The sequence below is a fragment of the Nelumbo lutea genome, chromosome 1, assembly GCF_056320005.1.
Source record: "Nelumbo lutea isolate HS-2025 chromosome 1, American lotus-T2T, whole genome shotgun sequence".
Lineage (NCBI taxonomy): Eukaryota > Viridiplantae > Streptophyta > Magnoliopsida > Proteales > Nelumbonaceae > Nelumbo > Nelumbo lutea.
In genome coordinates, this window is record NC_142684.1 from 102,941,555 (window position 1) to 102,956,966 (window position 15,412).

Here is a 15,412-nt window from a genome sequence, read left to right on the forward strand (position 1 = left end):
CTACCCTCAATCAAATTAAGTGTACATTGTCTTTCATAATAAGGGATCAGCATGGCTAGTGTTTGTTGAGGGAGTCTATTTATTTCGTTTAGCTTATGTTCATTCAGTAATCATTATTATTAGCTGAATGGGTTTAAGCAATCCGATTTCCGAAATTGGCGCAGCGCTATCCAGATTCCAGATCCAGGTGGTTGACTGGCGTCAGACTTTACTTACTACCACGAAACCGGGCCCACTATTTTAGGTCCGGATTCGTCTCTTCCTCCGTCCTTCTCGCCGTTGAAGGTTAATGAAACAAACCACCAGTCAAAAAACAAGATCAGTACATCCTGAAAATTATTAAATATGTTAACCTACCATACCATATGTGGGCCACATGGAGCAATCATCACCACCACCATCAATTTCGATATCCTTTTATTCCTCAGAATCTCACCATCAGCTTTCTGCTATCATCGCAACCGTTGAAACGTGTCCGATCAGAAACCAGAAAAATGGAGACAGGTAAGTCACACGGTCACACATCCTTTTTACGGGTCTCGTTGAATGTACGGTACGGTTTCTTTACATAGAAGAGAGGCATCGCAAATCGCATCTCCAGTCTTCACCAAAGCAGGTAGGTACAGACACAGAAAAGGGATCCTAAGAATAATTCAATCTCTCTTCCACGTTGGAGAGATGACGTGGCTGGTGGGACCAGTCTACTTAACCTGGCCTCTAGCCTCCACCGTTTATTTGGTATTGATGAAATGATGATGAACCATCTGCATGCTGGCAGAGGCAGCCAAATAATAATAACTCTTGCTGTTGCGAGTGATAACAGTTAGATCTAAATCCAACACGGGTGATCGCGTGGAAGAGACAGGCAAGGATTCGAGACAAAAAAGGCGAGACGAGAGGGTTTGTGTTGTGTGTGTTAGGAAGCACTCACATGGCACACTCTTTCTCTTGGTGTGGGGCCCACACTAACGCCTCTGTCTACGTCCATGTTCCTTTTTTTTCTGAAGAGTAGAAAAGCAACTCTCCGAGACAAAAGCAGAAATTGGAGCATCCAATAAGAGAGAACCCTGCCTTTTTTTATTGCTTTAATGCCCCTATATTAGGTTCATTTTGACATTCAAGCCCCCCAAGTTATCCAACCAAAAAAAATCCAACCGACAAACAGGTTTTTGTCTTGGAGTAAATGAGGACAATGCAGTACAGCGCAGATGGTGAACATGCAAGAACAAGTGAGTTATATTTGTCGATGCTCGATGGACCATGGCAATGGCATCATCCAATTACATTACATGAATTCTTGATATGAGTAAGACCAACCTGGCTGATCAAGGAATAAAACATAGTTTTAAGCTAAATTTCATACCACCCAGCTTGTCTTTGACTATTCATGGATCCTCCACTTACCAGGGTCATGAAATATGCTCATCCTACTCTCTGTGTGCTTAAATTAGGTTGCCAATGGATTGGAGATCATCATCTGAATCTGAATACAATGCTTGAGTTGCATTTGGTTATTGAAAGATGAATTCATTTATTTACTACCTTCTCATTATTCTTTCTTTGTTTTTTCAATCCCAACCACCAAAGTTGGTTAATCACATTTCCCTGGCAAAATAACTGTTTATTACTTGGCTTTTCTCTTAAAAGCTAATCCCTTTTTTCCAACTAACCGGATTGTTTGCTTAAGCAAAAAATAAAAGAAAAAACATGAATTATCTGAACATTTTCGTTTTCTTTTAAGAAAACTCTGTAAAGAGATAAAAGGGTATTTGAGTCAAGTACAGGAAGTATATATTCCTGTTAATGTTCATAAAGTGCATTAATTTTACCGTTAAGTGCCATTTTTTGCTCTTACTGCAGTCAGGCGTCTCCATCTTTTCAGCTCTGAGCGTATATATAATGCTGGAATGATGGGTGAGGACTGAGGAGGGGACTCCAAGAAGAATGGACCCTGTTGTTGTTGCAGAGTAGCCCAGAAGAATCCTCCTCTATTCTGCTTCCCTTCACCGTTTCTTTTTTCTACCTCCCTCTGTTCTTCGTATTTCTCTCCCTCCACTTAGTTTGGATTTCTAGGAGAGACTCACTCTCAGTAAGAAAGCGAAATGGAAACCACCTTGGTTTCCAAGTTGTTCGTGATCTTCTTGGTTCTGTCTGTGAGTTTCCAGTGGATACTATGCACTGTAACTTATGATAGGAAAGCTATTATCATTAATGGTCAGAGGAGAATCCTCATCTCGGGCTCCATACATTACCCACGAAGCACCCCTGAAGTAATTATTTTCCTTTATCTCATTTCTCCAGTTCTTTCTGCAACTTCTTTTGCTGTGTAGATGTACCTGGTTTTGCGGTATTTGTTCCTGATATTTTGTTGTTTGGCTGAATTGCGTTCGCTGTAGATGTGGGAAGATCTTATACAGAAAGCTAAAGAGGGAGGGTTGGATGTTATACAGACCTACGTCTTTTGGAACGTGCACGAACCATCTCCTGGCAATGTACTCTGCTAACTCTTCATTTTAATTCTTCTTTGTTTGTGTTGTCGTTGTTTACTCTACCCTTCTCTCTTAACTGTCTTTAATTTCTCTCACATTGACTACATTTTCTCTGTGTTCTTCTAATTTCTGCTGGGTCTTCAGTACAACTTCGAAGGAAGATACGATCTGGTTCGGTTCATAAAGACGGTACAGAAAGCGGGGCTATACGTTCATCTCCGCATTGGGCCTTATATTTGCGGAGAGTGGAATTTTGGGTACTTACTTTTTCTTTTCCTTTTCCTTTTCCATTTTCTTCTCCAGATCTGTTCGTGTTTTGTCACACCCTTAATTCTTGATTTGAGATAGATCTTTGTTATTTCTTTAGTTGTTATTGTTCTTCATTTACATTGTTGATTTGAGAAGGAACTTAGATCTTCTTCTCTATTTTATTCTAGTCTTTTTTTTTTATTATTATAATACAAGAGGAAAGGTGGGTTTTTGTTGGTTTAAGATGGATCTTTCTTATACTGTTGGTGCTTAACGTGACCTGATTTTCGTCTCCCCACCCCTCCTTTGTGTAGAGGATTTCCAGTTTGGCTGAAATATGTTCCAGGCATCAGCTTCAGAACAGATAACGAGCCTTTCAAGGTCTCCGCTTCCACCACTCCCCTTTGCTTTTTTTCTTTTCCATTTTTTTCGCCTCCCCCTTCGGACAATCTTACTTTTTAATAATTAATCCAGATTTTTAATTGTGATTACTTAAAAGAGTTTCAATATTTTTAAATCTCCTAAATTTGTTGTAGTGCAGATGGCAATGCAAGGTTTCACGCAGAAGATTGTAGAAATGATGAAGAGTGAAATGTTGTTTGAGTCCCACGGTGGCCCTATCATTCTTTCTCAGGTACCAGTTATTGGTCTTTGGCTTTGCTGTTTGATCTGGAAGTGATCAACCACATCTGAAGGTTTGTTTGAGTATTAGTTATTGGGTAGGGTGGTATACAGCAAAGTTTATCAGCTTGGTTCTTCCACAAACTGAAGAAGCTTAAGAAAAATATAGGCTCTCGTGCTAGTAGATGTAACTATTTTACAATAATTTACAATATTCAATGACATTGATTCTGTTCATGCAGATTGAGAACGAGTATGGGACAGAAAGTAAAGCATTTGGAGCTGCTGGTCATGCGTACATGACCTGGGCTGCAAATATGGCTATTGGATTGGGTACTGGGGTCCCATGGGTTATGTGTAAAGAGGAAGATGCCCCGGATCCGGTGGTAAGCATCAAACATGATTTTCCCAGCCAGATCTATCCCAACTTGTATCGTATCTCTCTGTTTGATATTAGTTCTTGTCTGACAGTTGATATCTTAAGTTCTTACCCTTTATTATTCTTTTCAATTTCTTGATTTGTTCTTGGTGCTTGGTTCTTGGGTTGTCTCAGTCTTACCCTGCCTTGCTGATTCTTGCTGAATTCTGTACTGGCAATAACTACTTTCTATTGTTTTTAATGTCCTTCATTGATATTTGATTTTTCTGTTAAAAAGAAGAGAAGAATCAAACTTTTCTATCCTTATTAGAGTTCATCATCTCAGTTATTTGTCTAAGTTGATTTGAGTATACATTCTAAGTCTGTTTTCATCTAAATCATGATACAGATAAATGCTTGCAATGGTTTTTACTGCGATGCTTTTCATCCTAACAAACCTTACAAGCCTGCAATGTGGACTGAGGCTTGGAGTGGCTGGTAAAATGATTTCTTCCTTTCAAAATTTGTTGCATAAGATATGAAACATTTCCTACTCTCACTAATATTTCCCTTGTTGATCAAAATGAAAGGTTTACAGAGTTTGGTGGCACAGTTCACCAAAGGCCAGTTCAAGATTTGGCATTTGCAGTTGCTCGCTTCATACAAAATGGAGGCTCCTTTGTTAATTACTACATGGTTAGTTTTATTAGTTGTTTGGCTTTTAGTTCCAATCATTTATTATGTGAAAACATAGTTCAATAAAATTGGGGTATGGAACTGCTTGCAAACAGTACCATGGAGGAACCAACTTTGGACGCACTGCTGGAGGCCCTTTCATCACTACCAGCTATGATTATGATGCTCCAATTGATGAATATGGTGAGAAAATTGAACTTATTTTTCGTGATGCAGCATGCTGATGGATTTGGTTATTAGAATTTACAGGACCTTAGGTCTCTGGCTAACCCGCCTTTTCATGGTAATATGGTAGGTTTAATCAGGCAACCAAAATATGGACATTTGAAGGAGCTTCACAGGGCTATTAAGCTGTGTGAGCGATCTTTAGTTTCATCTGATCCAACTATTACCTCATTAGGAAGCTATCAACAGGTCAGTTATCTTAGTCTTTCTGGGATTACTTTTCTTCCTTAGTTGGACAGAGAGGTTTTTATTTTAATTGGTTAGTTCTAGATTGTTTCCTATCCATGTTTAGTACTTAAAAATTCCCTTTGAATTACATGCCTGCACCATATCCTACTGCAACCCTGTTCTGTCTGGATAACAAGTTTTAACATAATAGGCACAAACCATTATCACCAACTTGATTTAATGATTCTTTCTTATCCAGGCTCATGTGTTCTCTTCTGAGTCGGGAGATTGTGCAGCTTTTATTGCAAACTATGACCCAAACTCTGCTGCAAGAGTGATGTTCAATAACATGCACTACAACCTGCCACCCTGGTCCATCAGCATCCTTCCAGATTGCAGAAATATGGTTTTTAACACTGCAAAAGTAAGTAAAATTGATCATGTGATAAATCTTTTTTTTCTTTTGGTATTCCCAATGGTTTCCTTTGGTTCCTCGGCAGGAAAAGTCAATGCCTAATGGAAGTCACCACAACTTTTCCCTTCCCACTCTTCCAAGGAACCAAATGCAGCATAACTCAAGTACTTAACTAATTCTTAAAGCTGGCTGACCTAATTGAAATTATCATCAAAACCTTATCCAAACTAATTGTTATCCATTCCAAAAACGAATTACATTGCAGTGTGGTGGATGTCTATTTTTGTTATGTCAGTATCTTTTTCCAACTCCAAGAACTTACTTGGGACAAACTGGCTGATGTTATAACTGATAACTCGTTATGTCTTGTTGCAGGTTGGAGTTCAGACATCACAGATGCAAATGTTGCCCAGCAACTCTGAGTTGCTCTCCTGGGAGACATATGATGAAGATGTCTCTTCGCTGGAAGACAATTCAATGATCACTTCAGTTGGTCTATTGGAGCAGATAAATGTTACCCGGGATACCAGTGACTATCTGTGGTACATAACTAGGTGAGGCTAATGCATCAAGTCACCCTTTGGTACTCAAATTCCCAATTTCCATTGAGAAATCTATGTATTGTTTACTATTTTTAAGGATTATTCAAGTTTTAGTAGTCAAAACAAGGAACATTCTGTGCTGAATGCCTTATCTTAACTAACATGTGTCATGTAAGATGGGTCTGGATCCACCACCCTCTCTAGGAAACCGCCTTTAATCAGATTATTTTGGACAGAACTTTTGTTTTTCCCTGGAACTTCAGTGGGTTTTTTTTTTTTTTTCTGGCCAAATCAGTACAATGAAGACAAATTAGTGAAAATGAATTCTCACCATCATATTGGGGCCATCAGTTGGTGCAATGGTAAATCTCAGGCTGACAAGAATGAGAACATAAGTTTGTCCCTGAGAGCAGCCATTTTGTGCAAGAAAATGCTGAAGGTTAGGCCCATATCCCGTGCACCCTTCCTAAGACAGGATAGGTAGGGCAAACATTGGGTGATGGGCATTTATATTGAATGTAGTCACTTGAACTGACCCTTCAGATGTTGGGTCCAGATTCTCTTTTCCAGACATGTGAAAATTCATAACATTTTAATTGTTACATTATTAGTTGCTCTTGTTTCACACCTGAGTAACTACAAAAATAACCAATGGTTGCTCTCAGGAATGTTTAAACAGTCCCATATTGTGTTTTCTGACCTTCCAAAAGAATAGTTACATGCAATGGTTAAGATCATTTGATTGCAACGTGAACATCATCCTCGTATATTAGAAAAGTCCTTGATGGAGGCCATCAAATTGCTGCTCCTGATTAGCTGGTTCCCCTCCTCCATGTCACATTTATTGGCAGAACAAGTGTTTCCATTTAGACAGTTTTTTTATAACATCCCAAAGAAATGTTCCTGGTATTTCCTTCCTTCCAAGGAAGCAGAAAATAGTTGGTTTTCTGTACCACAGGTTTATAAGTTTTTAGTTGTATTTTTTTGCAGTGTTGACATTAGTTCATCAGAATCATTTTTACGTGGAGGACAAAGCCCCACTCTTATTGTGGAGTCAACTGGCCATGCTTTGCATGTCTTTATCAATGGACAACTTTCAGGTACATTTCATGGAGCCACTGATTCATAAAGAAATGTTGCCTGATTATTTAGTAGATCCTTTTTCATTCTGCCCTTCCTTGATTATAGGATCTGCCTCTGGGACAAGGGAAAACAGGAGATTTATGTTTACAGGAAATGTCAACCTGCGGGCCGGAATCAATAAAATTGCTCTCCTCAGCATAGCGGTTGGATTGCCGGTTGGTTCTGTAACTAAATTACTTTTCTGTTGGCAAGGGTACAATGACTCAGTGTTTGACTGTACCTCAGCTACCAGTATGGATTCTAGTTATCATCAATTTTACAAAAAACTTGATTTCTTTGAGCTTAACAAAATCAAAATCACCAAGGTTGTGCATGGTGGGGTTTCTTAAGTATAAAACAGGGAAAGCCCAGTCTAGGGTATTTGATAGCATGCTTGTTTGGTCGGCCCCGCTGAGAAATTATTTACCACATTAATCTTCTGACTAGATTTTTGCTTCTTAATAACGTCAAAAAGACAAAACCAAAAAGAAAAAAAAAACTATTGAAGGAGCCGGACTAAAAGCAGTTTAGAATTTTGGGTTAAAAAATAAAATTATAAAAGATAGTGATGATTAAAAAGAATAAAAACTTTTTTAAGCAAAATGAAGATAAACTATGTTATATGGTGTATTGGAAAGTATAATTAATTATTATATGGTGGGATATACACACTGTATATGCAATAAATATTGCACTTAAATTTTGGAAAAATGTCCAAAGTTTGTGGAAAGTATTGGTCTATTTGACACAAAGAAAATGTCAAAATTTCATGGAATTAGCAGAAAACTGAATTGAGGAAAACAACTTGGTTGAAAAGAAATGAAAAGGGGACTAACTGGGGCTGAGTTCACTTGGTCAGATCACCAAAACTAGTTTTTAGTAAGGTTCCTTAAGTACTTCTCATTTCTGACCTTACTTCTGTTTGTTTTGTTTGAAGAATGTTGGAACACATTTTGAAGCGTGGAAAACAGGAATTCTGGGTCCAGTTGTGCTACATGGCCTCGACCAGGGAAAAATGGATTTGACCTGGCAGAAATGGTCTTACCAGGTGAATCTTTTATTCTGTACTTATTGGTGGAAAAAATAATCAGTAAATTTTTGCCTTACCGAGTGTTTCTCTACACAGGTTGGCCTGAAGGGAGAGGCCATGAATCTTGTCTCCCCCAATGGGATTTCATCTGTTGATTGGATGCAAGGGTCATTAGTTGTGCAGAAACAGCAGCCATTGACATGGTATAAGGTAAGAAAACAAGGGCCAACACAGCTTCAAGCTATTGAAAACTTAGGCATCATTATTAATCAGTGTTTTAAAAGGCATATGCCAGATGTGTTGATACCTCTGAGGCATACGCCTTTTGCCTCACGCAGACCTCATTCCCCTTATCTTAAGAAGGCATAGCCTCCATGTGTTCGGGAGGCTTACGCCTCTTATGTTTTTGAACTATGACCCATGCCTCGAAGTAATGGAATGCCCCACGTTTTAAAACATTGTTATTAATTAATACCCTGATGGTATTTGCAGGCTTATTTTAATGCACCTGAAGGAGATGAGCCATTGGCCTTGGACATGAGTAGCATGGGAAAGGGTCAAGTATGGATCAATGGGCAAAGCATTGGAAGATATTGGACCATCTATGCAAATGGTAATTGCAATGGGTGTAGTTATTCCGGAACATTCAGACCTCCCAAGTGTCAAATTGGTTGTGGTCAACCAACCCAACGATGGTAATGAGTTTTTTAATGGAAAACATTCAGCACTTGCATTGTTTTTCCTATTTTATAAAATGAGAGCCTACCCAAGCTTGGGATAGGAGATTGCTCCCTTTACTAGAATTCATTCTTCAAATTTTGTGTCTTCAGGTATCATGTGCCTAGGTCTTGGTTGAAACCAACACAGAATCTTCTGGTAGTTTTTGAGGAAATTGGTGGTGATGCATCAGGAATTTCTCTTGTAAAAAGATCAGTAAGCAGTGTTTGTGCCGATGTCTCTGAGTGGCATCCAAACATAAAGAATTGGCAAATTGAGAGCTATGGCAGAACTCAAGAGTTCCACAGGCCCAAGGTTCACTTGCGATGTGCTCCGGGACAGTCCATCTCTGCCATTAAATTTGCAAGCTTTGGTACCCCTTTGGGAACTTGTGGAAGCTTCCAGCAAGGAATTTGCCATGCTCCAACCTCATACTCCGTCTTAGAGGAGGTACTGAAACAACTAGTGGTTATTAGCCATTCAACATTTTGACATGTGTTTGTGTATGCATGCACAAAAAGTAATTTGAAATGCTATATGCATGCATCCTGCTGTATGACAGTTGCTTGTTTTCCAGTGCCTATTCCTATCATATTTTTCTGTTTCCTTGTAGACATGCACGTTTATATGCATATGGTTTGGATTCTTATATTTTTGTTTGGCTCTCCCACAGAGGTGCGTAGGGCAGGAGAGATGTTCTGTAACCATATCTAACAGAAACTTCGGGGCAGACCCATGTCCAAATGTGTTGAAACGATTAACAGTGGAGGCTATTTGTGCACCTGCAACTACTACAACAGCCCGACCCAATTGGAGGGGTTGAAAAGGACAAAGGTAGGAGGGAAGAAAGGACCCTCCATATATAGGACATCATATGGAATGGTTTTCTATCGACTGTATACTAGCAGCAAAGGAAGAAGCAACGAGTGAAGGTAAAGAAATAAAAGAGAAAAGTACAGGAAAAGAGCTTTTTAATTTGATCCGAGGAACATGGATTTGCAGTTATCAATTGTGTAGTGTTGTTAGGGTGTCTCCTTCAGGATTGTTTTATTAATTTATGGGCTAGCATGTTTCTGTATAATAGTGATTGTAGATTTGTGAGGGCACAGGCCCAAGAATTTAGTAATATGGGATCTGTGATGAATGCCAAATCCGGTCCCCGGACTTTTAACCGGAAGATGGACTGGGAAATGGGTTTCCTTCAACGGCCATGATGAATAATTCGTGTTGATGTGATTGTATTAGTGGGGAAAGTGAAACCCCAATTATGGATTGTTCTGGGAATAGATCCCAGTATGAGTGATGTTTGATGTGAAATTTTCATATGGAAACAAGTGGGAAATCAAGGATTCCCATTAAATTCAATCTCTCTCTTTGTTCAATAACTAGTCTGTTAAACCACATGTGTCTCAACTCTCAGGGGATGTTTTGGAGGTATTCTTTTCTCTTTTTTCTATCGTCTGACACCAATTCGCCTGTCTGTGGGTCAGGACCGTCCGGTGCATTCATGCGGTCTACGTCAAAAGGCTTCATAGTTAAGTGTTAACCACAATTACAATGGTCCCATTTCCCACCTACAGTCTCTCCAGGCAAGTTGAGGTTAAGCATGAGAAAGAATACGCCAAACAGTTCAAAAATATTTCTTAGAACTTAGAAGCTCAGGTGACTGGTCAGTTGGCAGTTGGCACCACTCACCACTTGTAACATCCCAGAAGGTACTAATAAAATCTGCCTATGGCAGGGAGCCAGGCATGGGGAGATGGCCGACCCTTTGTTTGCATCTATCTGTTTATAGGGCAAGTTAGGTAACGATGTTGTTGCATAATGCTGCCCTTTGTACCACCCATCTGTTTCCACCAAACATTCTTCACCCATGTTTTCTCCAAATAACATTGACAGAAGCCAGAGATTCTCTTGTTATCCATGGATCATTGTTCAGTGACTTCAGGGTTCAGGTCGCTTGCTTGGCTCAAACAACAGCCTAATTGCCTAAAGACTCCTCTAATCTGCTTTCAATTTGTGTCCAATTAACAATATGCATTTGTTTTGCTTAGTATAAAACAACTAAGGATCAAACCTCCGCTAATGACCACTAACTCAACTGTCCAACAGAGGACAAACCAGGGCTTTGAATAACTCAAACCTAAAGAACATGTCTTCAGAAACCGACTTTATATCACTACTTGAAAGGTGCCTTCAAGACCCACGCCGTCTGAAGTCCGAACGATAGTTATTGATTGGAGTTTTGGAACCCTTGTGGAGACAACCAACTAGTTGTCCCATCTTCACTGAATGATCAAGGTTATCAAAATTGTATGAGAACTTCAGCTTCGTCGCGAGGATGATGATCAAAGGTTGCAACATCCACATTACGGAATTTTGCCAGGTGCACTTTAAGATGTTGATAAGTATCAGTAAGTTCACCAGTTGCTTTATACGACCCATTCTAATTGATCAACAGGATTATCAAAAACATTCTTTTCACCCAGACTACAGAGGATGCCCAGAACCGGTTTAGTCAGCCATTTCAGCTTGTCAAACTGGGCAGCCAAAATTTTTCTGACTCGTAAAATTTGCAAGAAAATACCGTACATTTCTCCATTTATAACAATGATTAGGGTCAGGAAGGTTCAATATTCACCTGATAACTATGGCAACAGACTGCTCCATAAGCATTCTAGATTTATGACACAAGAACAATTTGACACTCACGGTTTCTACTTCACAACCTTGAGAGTTGAGAATGAAAAACAATTCATCACTATGCATGTATTCCATTAATTTGATAGTAGCTGCCATCCTTGGAATTGCTGAAGTAGCCATCTAAATTTAAATGCCATAATAATATTATTCATAAGAAATCCCAAACAAGCTTCTGGATTAATAACAAGCTGACACTCAAATAAGGTTCTACTGAGGTAATATAAGCTTCATAGACATGAAAAATATATATTTTTCACACAGGAACCATGTGGATCGTGATCTTCTGCTGCAGCTCCTCTTTTCTTGCACCCACAATCTTGTCAACTATCTTACCTTCTTTCAGGAATATGAAGGTTGGCATTGCCTCAACTTCCCAGTCAGTGGCAACAGACTGAAAATGGTACATTTCCATAATTAAGAAAAAAATAGTTAAGATAAATTAATGAACTGTTTAGAATACTTAAGTAATTTCATCACTTTAGGCAAGGAGATCACATTTATTTAGGGCTATGGCAAACATTAAATTCATTTACCTTCAATTCATCCACATCCACCTTCAGGAAAATGACATTGGGAAGCTTCTTAGCTAGCTCTGCCAGGATTGGGGTCATTAAACGGCAAGGTCCGCACCATGAAGCTGTAAAATCAACCACAACCTGCAAATTACAACCAAAGGGAATGCTGTTAACAAGGATGTCAAGCTACTGAATTTCCAATGGTAGAGGGTACCAGAGTGCTAAAAATCTAATTGGCATGCTGAGTTCCAAAAAGTGGCAAATTGAAGTCTGCATGAGCTGCACTTGATGGCTGTGTCGGGGGATGTTCAACCAATAATAACACCCTACATCAGCATCAAGTTATATGCCCCACAAACCACTCCAATCCCTAACTCCTCATTCATGGCTGTCATGGGGAAAAATTATTGGTTAAAAAGCCCCTAACACAGATATCAACTGCAGCTCATATTTTTTCACATTTTAGCTGGCAGCTTAGTCAAACTAAATAAGTAATGTACCTAGTGAAAGAAAATGCATAGAACATATTCAAAATCTTTACTTCTAACCTCTACACGATAGTAAAAGGAAAGGAAAAAAATTATATGGGATGTTTCAACATTTAAGTACCAGCACAAACTTGATAGGGCACCAAATTAAAATTCAAGTAATCAATTACAGTGAAAAACTGAACAGGAAACATAATTGAATAACTTAATGAAAAATACAACTTGATCTATCATGTACTCCTTTTTCTTTCATACAAAAGTTGTATAATATATTTTGTACGAAAAAAAACAAACTTTTATCAGGTTACAGGTTTAAGGGGCTAGAAGGGCTAGGGGTAGACCAAAAAAGACGTGGGTAGAAGCAGTAAGAAAGTATTTAAGCACTAATAAATTTAACAGTGGATATGGCTTTAAATAAAACGGAACGGCGAAACAGGATTCATGTAGCCGACACCATATAGTTGGGATAAGGCATGGACAACGACGACAACGATGATGATGATGATGATGACAATGACTTTTATCAGGTTCAGGTACTCAAAATGAGAACACCATGACACATGCTGGTCTTGCTTCTCTCTCTCTCTCTCTCTCTCCTATATATATAGATGAGAGAGAGAGAGAGAGAGAGATTCACCACCTTAAGTGAACCACTACTGAATACCCGATAAAAGATTGAAAAAACTGATAAAAATCACCCTTGTGCAAGAACAGCCCACCACTTAGCTACGCAAGCTCAAACAAAAATCTTAAACTTTGTATTTAAAGTTGCAAATTAGCAAAAATGGGTTTCTTAGGTTTCCTGGTCCAATTTTTTGTTTATGACCCCATCAAGAAGTAATCCAATTACTCAACAACACGAATAGATGAGTAATAAGGTCAAACATACAGGACCATTGAATCAATAGTGCATACTGACAGCATATTACATGAAATAATCCACTGTAGCTAAAATGTTGAAGCTAAAATAATAAAATACCACAATAAGCCAGCATGTATAGTGGGGTCTGGATGCAAGGAATTAAGGATCAGTTCTCTTTCTTCTCCAATACTTGACAAGCAAGTTGCTGGTCAAGTAGTTGATTATTATCATTAGGGGTATAAATGGATCTAATTCGAATTTGATTAGAAAATTTGATATCTATAATTCGATTCGATAACCAACAGATATTTGAAAATTAATATTTGAATTTGAAATCAATTAAATAGTTGAATATTTAATTTGATTTGAATTCAACCAATTAACTATTTTAGGTAATTAATATTTATTTAATATAAATATTTTATTTATATAAGTTATAAATTAATAAATTATATATTATTTAAATACAACATATTTGATTTGAAAAGAATTTCCTAATTGGATCAAAAAGGAAGACTCCCTAGTCCCTACATGAGCTACACTACTTCTGCCACATGGGGAGATGATAATAGCAGATCCAAACCCTCTACCACATAGATGATGCCTTAGATTGCCACATGTACAACCCTTTATAGTCTACATCATCCCTATATACAACTTTGTATTGATTGTTTCAAGTATTAGCCATTTGTATACCGGAAAAACATGTAGTTCCCTTTGAGCTCTGAAGTAGATTTCTTTATGTTAGATTCATGGGTCATTTAGGGAAGTTTCCTAAACGACCTGACTATCAGACAGGTTCCCTATTTGGTATCCCTCCTTTCATACTTTGAAAAATTCCTTCAGAACCTCAATAATTAAGATATAACCAATCAAATTATCTTTGCGAGGTTTAAAAGGCAATGAAGAGCTCTAACGAGTCTAGACAAAACAGGGGATTTGTTCCCTGAGCCCCTGACAGTGAAAGCAAGAACATATTTGGAATTTATAGAAATCAAGCAAACAACTTCATGAGTTGCAATTTAATAATGAGCCACCCAAATGAGGGGGCACTTTTAACCAGCCGATTGGTGTTAGCCTGTTAGGTGCGACTTCTATGCCTATGGGAGTGATTTCCCGCCAAAAACTTCAACCAACAAGCATCCATATATTTTCATGTAACAAAAAGGTTGCATGCTTGCTAAAAAAACCTCCACAATCAATATTTGTTCATGGGGCCAGCCAATGCAAGGTTGGTTTAGTATTTTCTTATCTGACAACAGAAATTACGCATTCAGTGAACCATACCCTTTACGAGTAGCTGTGGTCCCTGTGGAGGAAGTTGATTATCATACCCTTTTGTTTGTTATCCGATCAACTTATCATACTTTCCAGATGGTAAAAGAAACAAGAAAACAAATAAAGAGGCAAATCAGTATCCTGACAGCGCATGTTGTATTTCTCTCCCAAACAAAATACATTTGTCAATTTTTTTTCATTAAGAAAATAAAAAGAAGAAAGAAACAGAAAGAAAGAATAATTCAGAAAACAAAGAAATCCCAATCCATTTTTCAAACTCTCAAGATCATAAACGTCACTGTTAAAAACCAACAATGGACCAATAATGCAGCATGAAAAACCCACCAACAGAACCACCCTTCGAGCACAATAACAGAAAGAAAAAAATGAAAACATATAAGACCAAAGCAAAAAAATGGAGAGACCATTTCAACCAACGTAACCTTAACCTACACAAATACAAGTATCAAGAATGAATCAAAAAGAAAAGGAGTGAATCAAAACCCCAATTAAAATCAAACAAAAAAAAAATAGATAAAGTAAATAAAGAGGATAATGATTTAGTAAAGATACCAGTTTCTTAGACTCGTTTCCCTTCTGGAGCTGCTCGTTCCAAGCCTCGACACTGTGACAACCGATCACTTGACCCTCTTCCGCCATTCTCCAAATAAGCCAAAGCAAGCCGAAGCAAAATATCACCAAAACCTCTCAAAAGCCGAACCAGAAACCGTATAGAGCAAATGTCAAACAGTTACCTCCTCCAAAATAAATATCTCATGGCCCTTGGGTTAGAATGTTGGGATATACGGTGGGAAAAGAAAGTATTCCCTACTTAAAAGCGTAAATTACAAAATTGCCACTCTACCCATGAGTTTGGGAGTGCTTATTAAAAGCAATTATGAGCATTTGGTGAAAAAAACCCAGGAATAGTAAG

At 38.3% G+C, this 15,412-nt stretch overlaps 2 protein-coding genes across 4 annotated transcripts; one reads left to right on the forward strand and one right to left on the reverse strand.

Annotated features, from left to right (window-relative positions):
• The first annotated feature begins 1,271 nt into the window (after window positions 1–1,271).
• BGAL3 (beta-galactosidase 3) lies at window positions 1,272–9,997 on the forward strand. 3 transcript variants are annotated; one of them, XM_088966994.1, is made up of 20 exons: window positions 1,378–1,510; window positions 1,861–2,270; window positions 2,397–2,492; window positions 2,634–2,746; window positions 3,053–3,119; window positions 3,280–3,372; window positions 3,602–3,745; window positions 4,127–4,215; window positions 4,308–4,413; window positions 4,509–4,596; window positions 4,709–4,827; window positions 5,066–5,230; window positions 5,597–5,775; window positions 6,754–6,863; window positions 6,952–7,061; window positions 7,823–7,933; window positions 8,012–8,125; window positions 8,408–8,610; window positions 8,746–9,082; window positions 9,306–9,997. In XM_088966994.1, exons 2-20 carry the CDS (start codon window positions 2,103–2,105, stop codon window positions 9,453–9,455), a joined length of 2,562 nt encoding a protein of 853 aa, XP_088823120.1. In that variant the 5' UTR covers window positions 1,378–1,510; window positions 1,861–2,102; the 3' UTR covers window positions 9,456–9,997. The 3 variants fall into 3 exon arrangements, with proteins under 3 accessions (XP_088823119.1, XP_088823120.1, XP_088823121.1); XM_088966995.1 differs by having other exon boundaries at window positions 1,379–1,451; XM_088966993.1 differs by having other exon boundaries at window positions 1,272–2,270.
• A 1,379-nt stretch (window positions 9,998–11,376) lies between these two features.
• Window positions 11,377–15,180, reverse strand: LOC148876493 (thioredoxin H-type-like). Its single transcript, XM_088966996.1, has 3 exons — window positions 15,052–15,180; window positions 11,869–11,991; window positions 11,377–11,726 (listed from the first exon to the last, which is right to left on the reverse strand). The coding sequence occupies exons 1-3, from the start codon at window positions 15,136–15,138 to the stop codon at window positions 11,589–11,591; spliced, it is 348 nt and encodes a 115-aa protein (XP_088823122.1). The 5' UTR covers window positions 15,139–15,180; the 3' UTR covers window positions 11,377–11,588.
• Window positions 15,181–15,412: the final 232 nt, after the last annotated feature.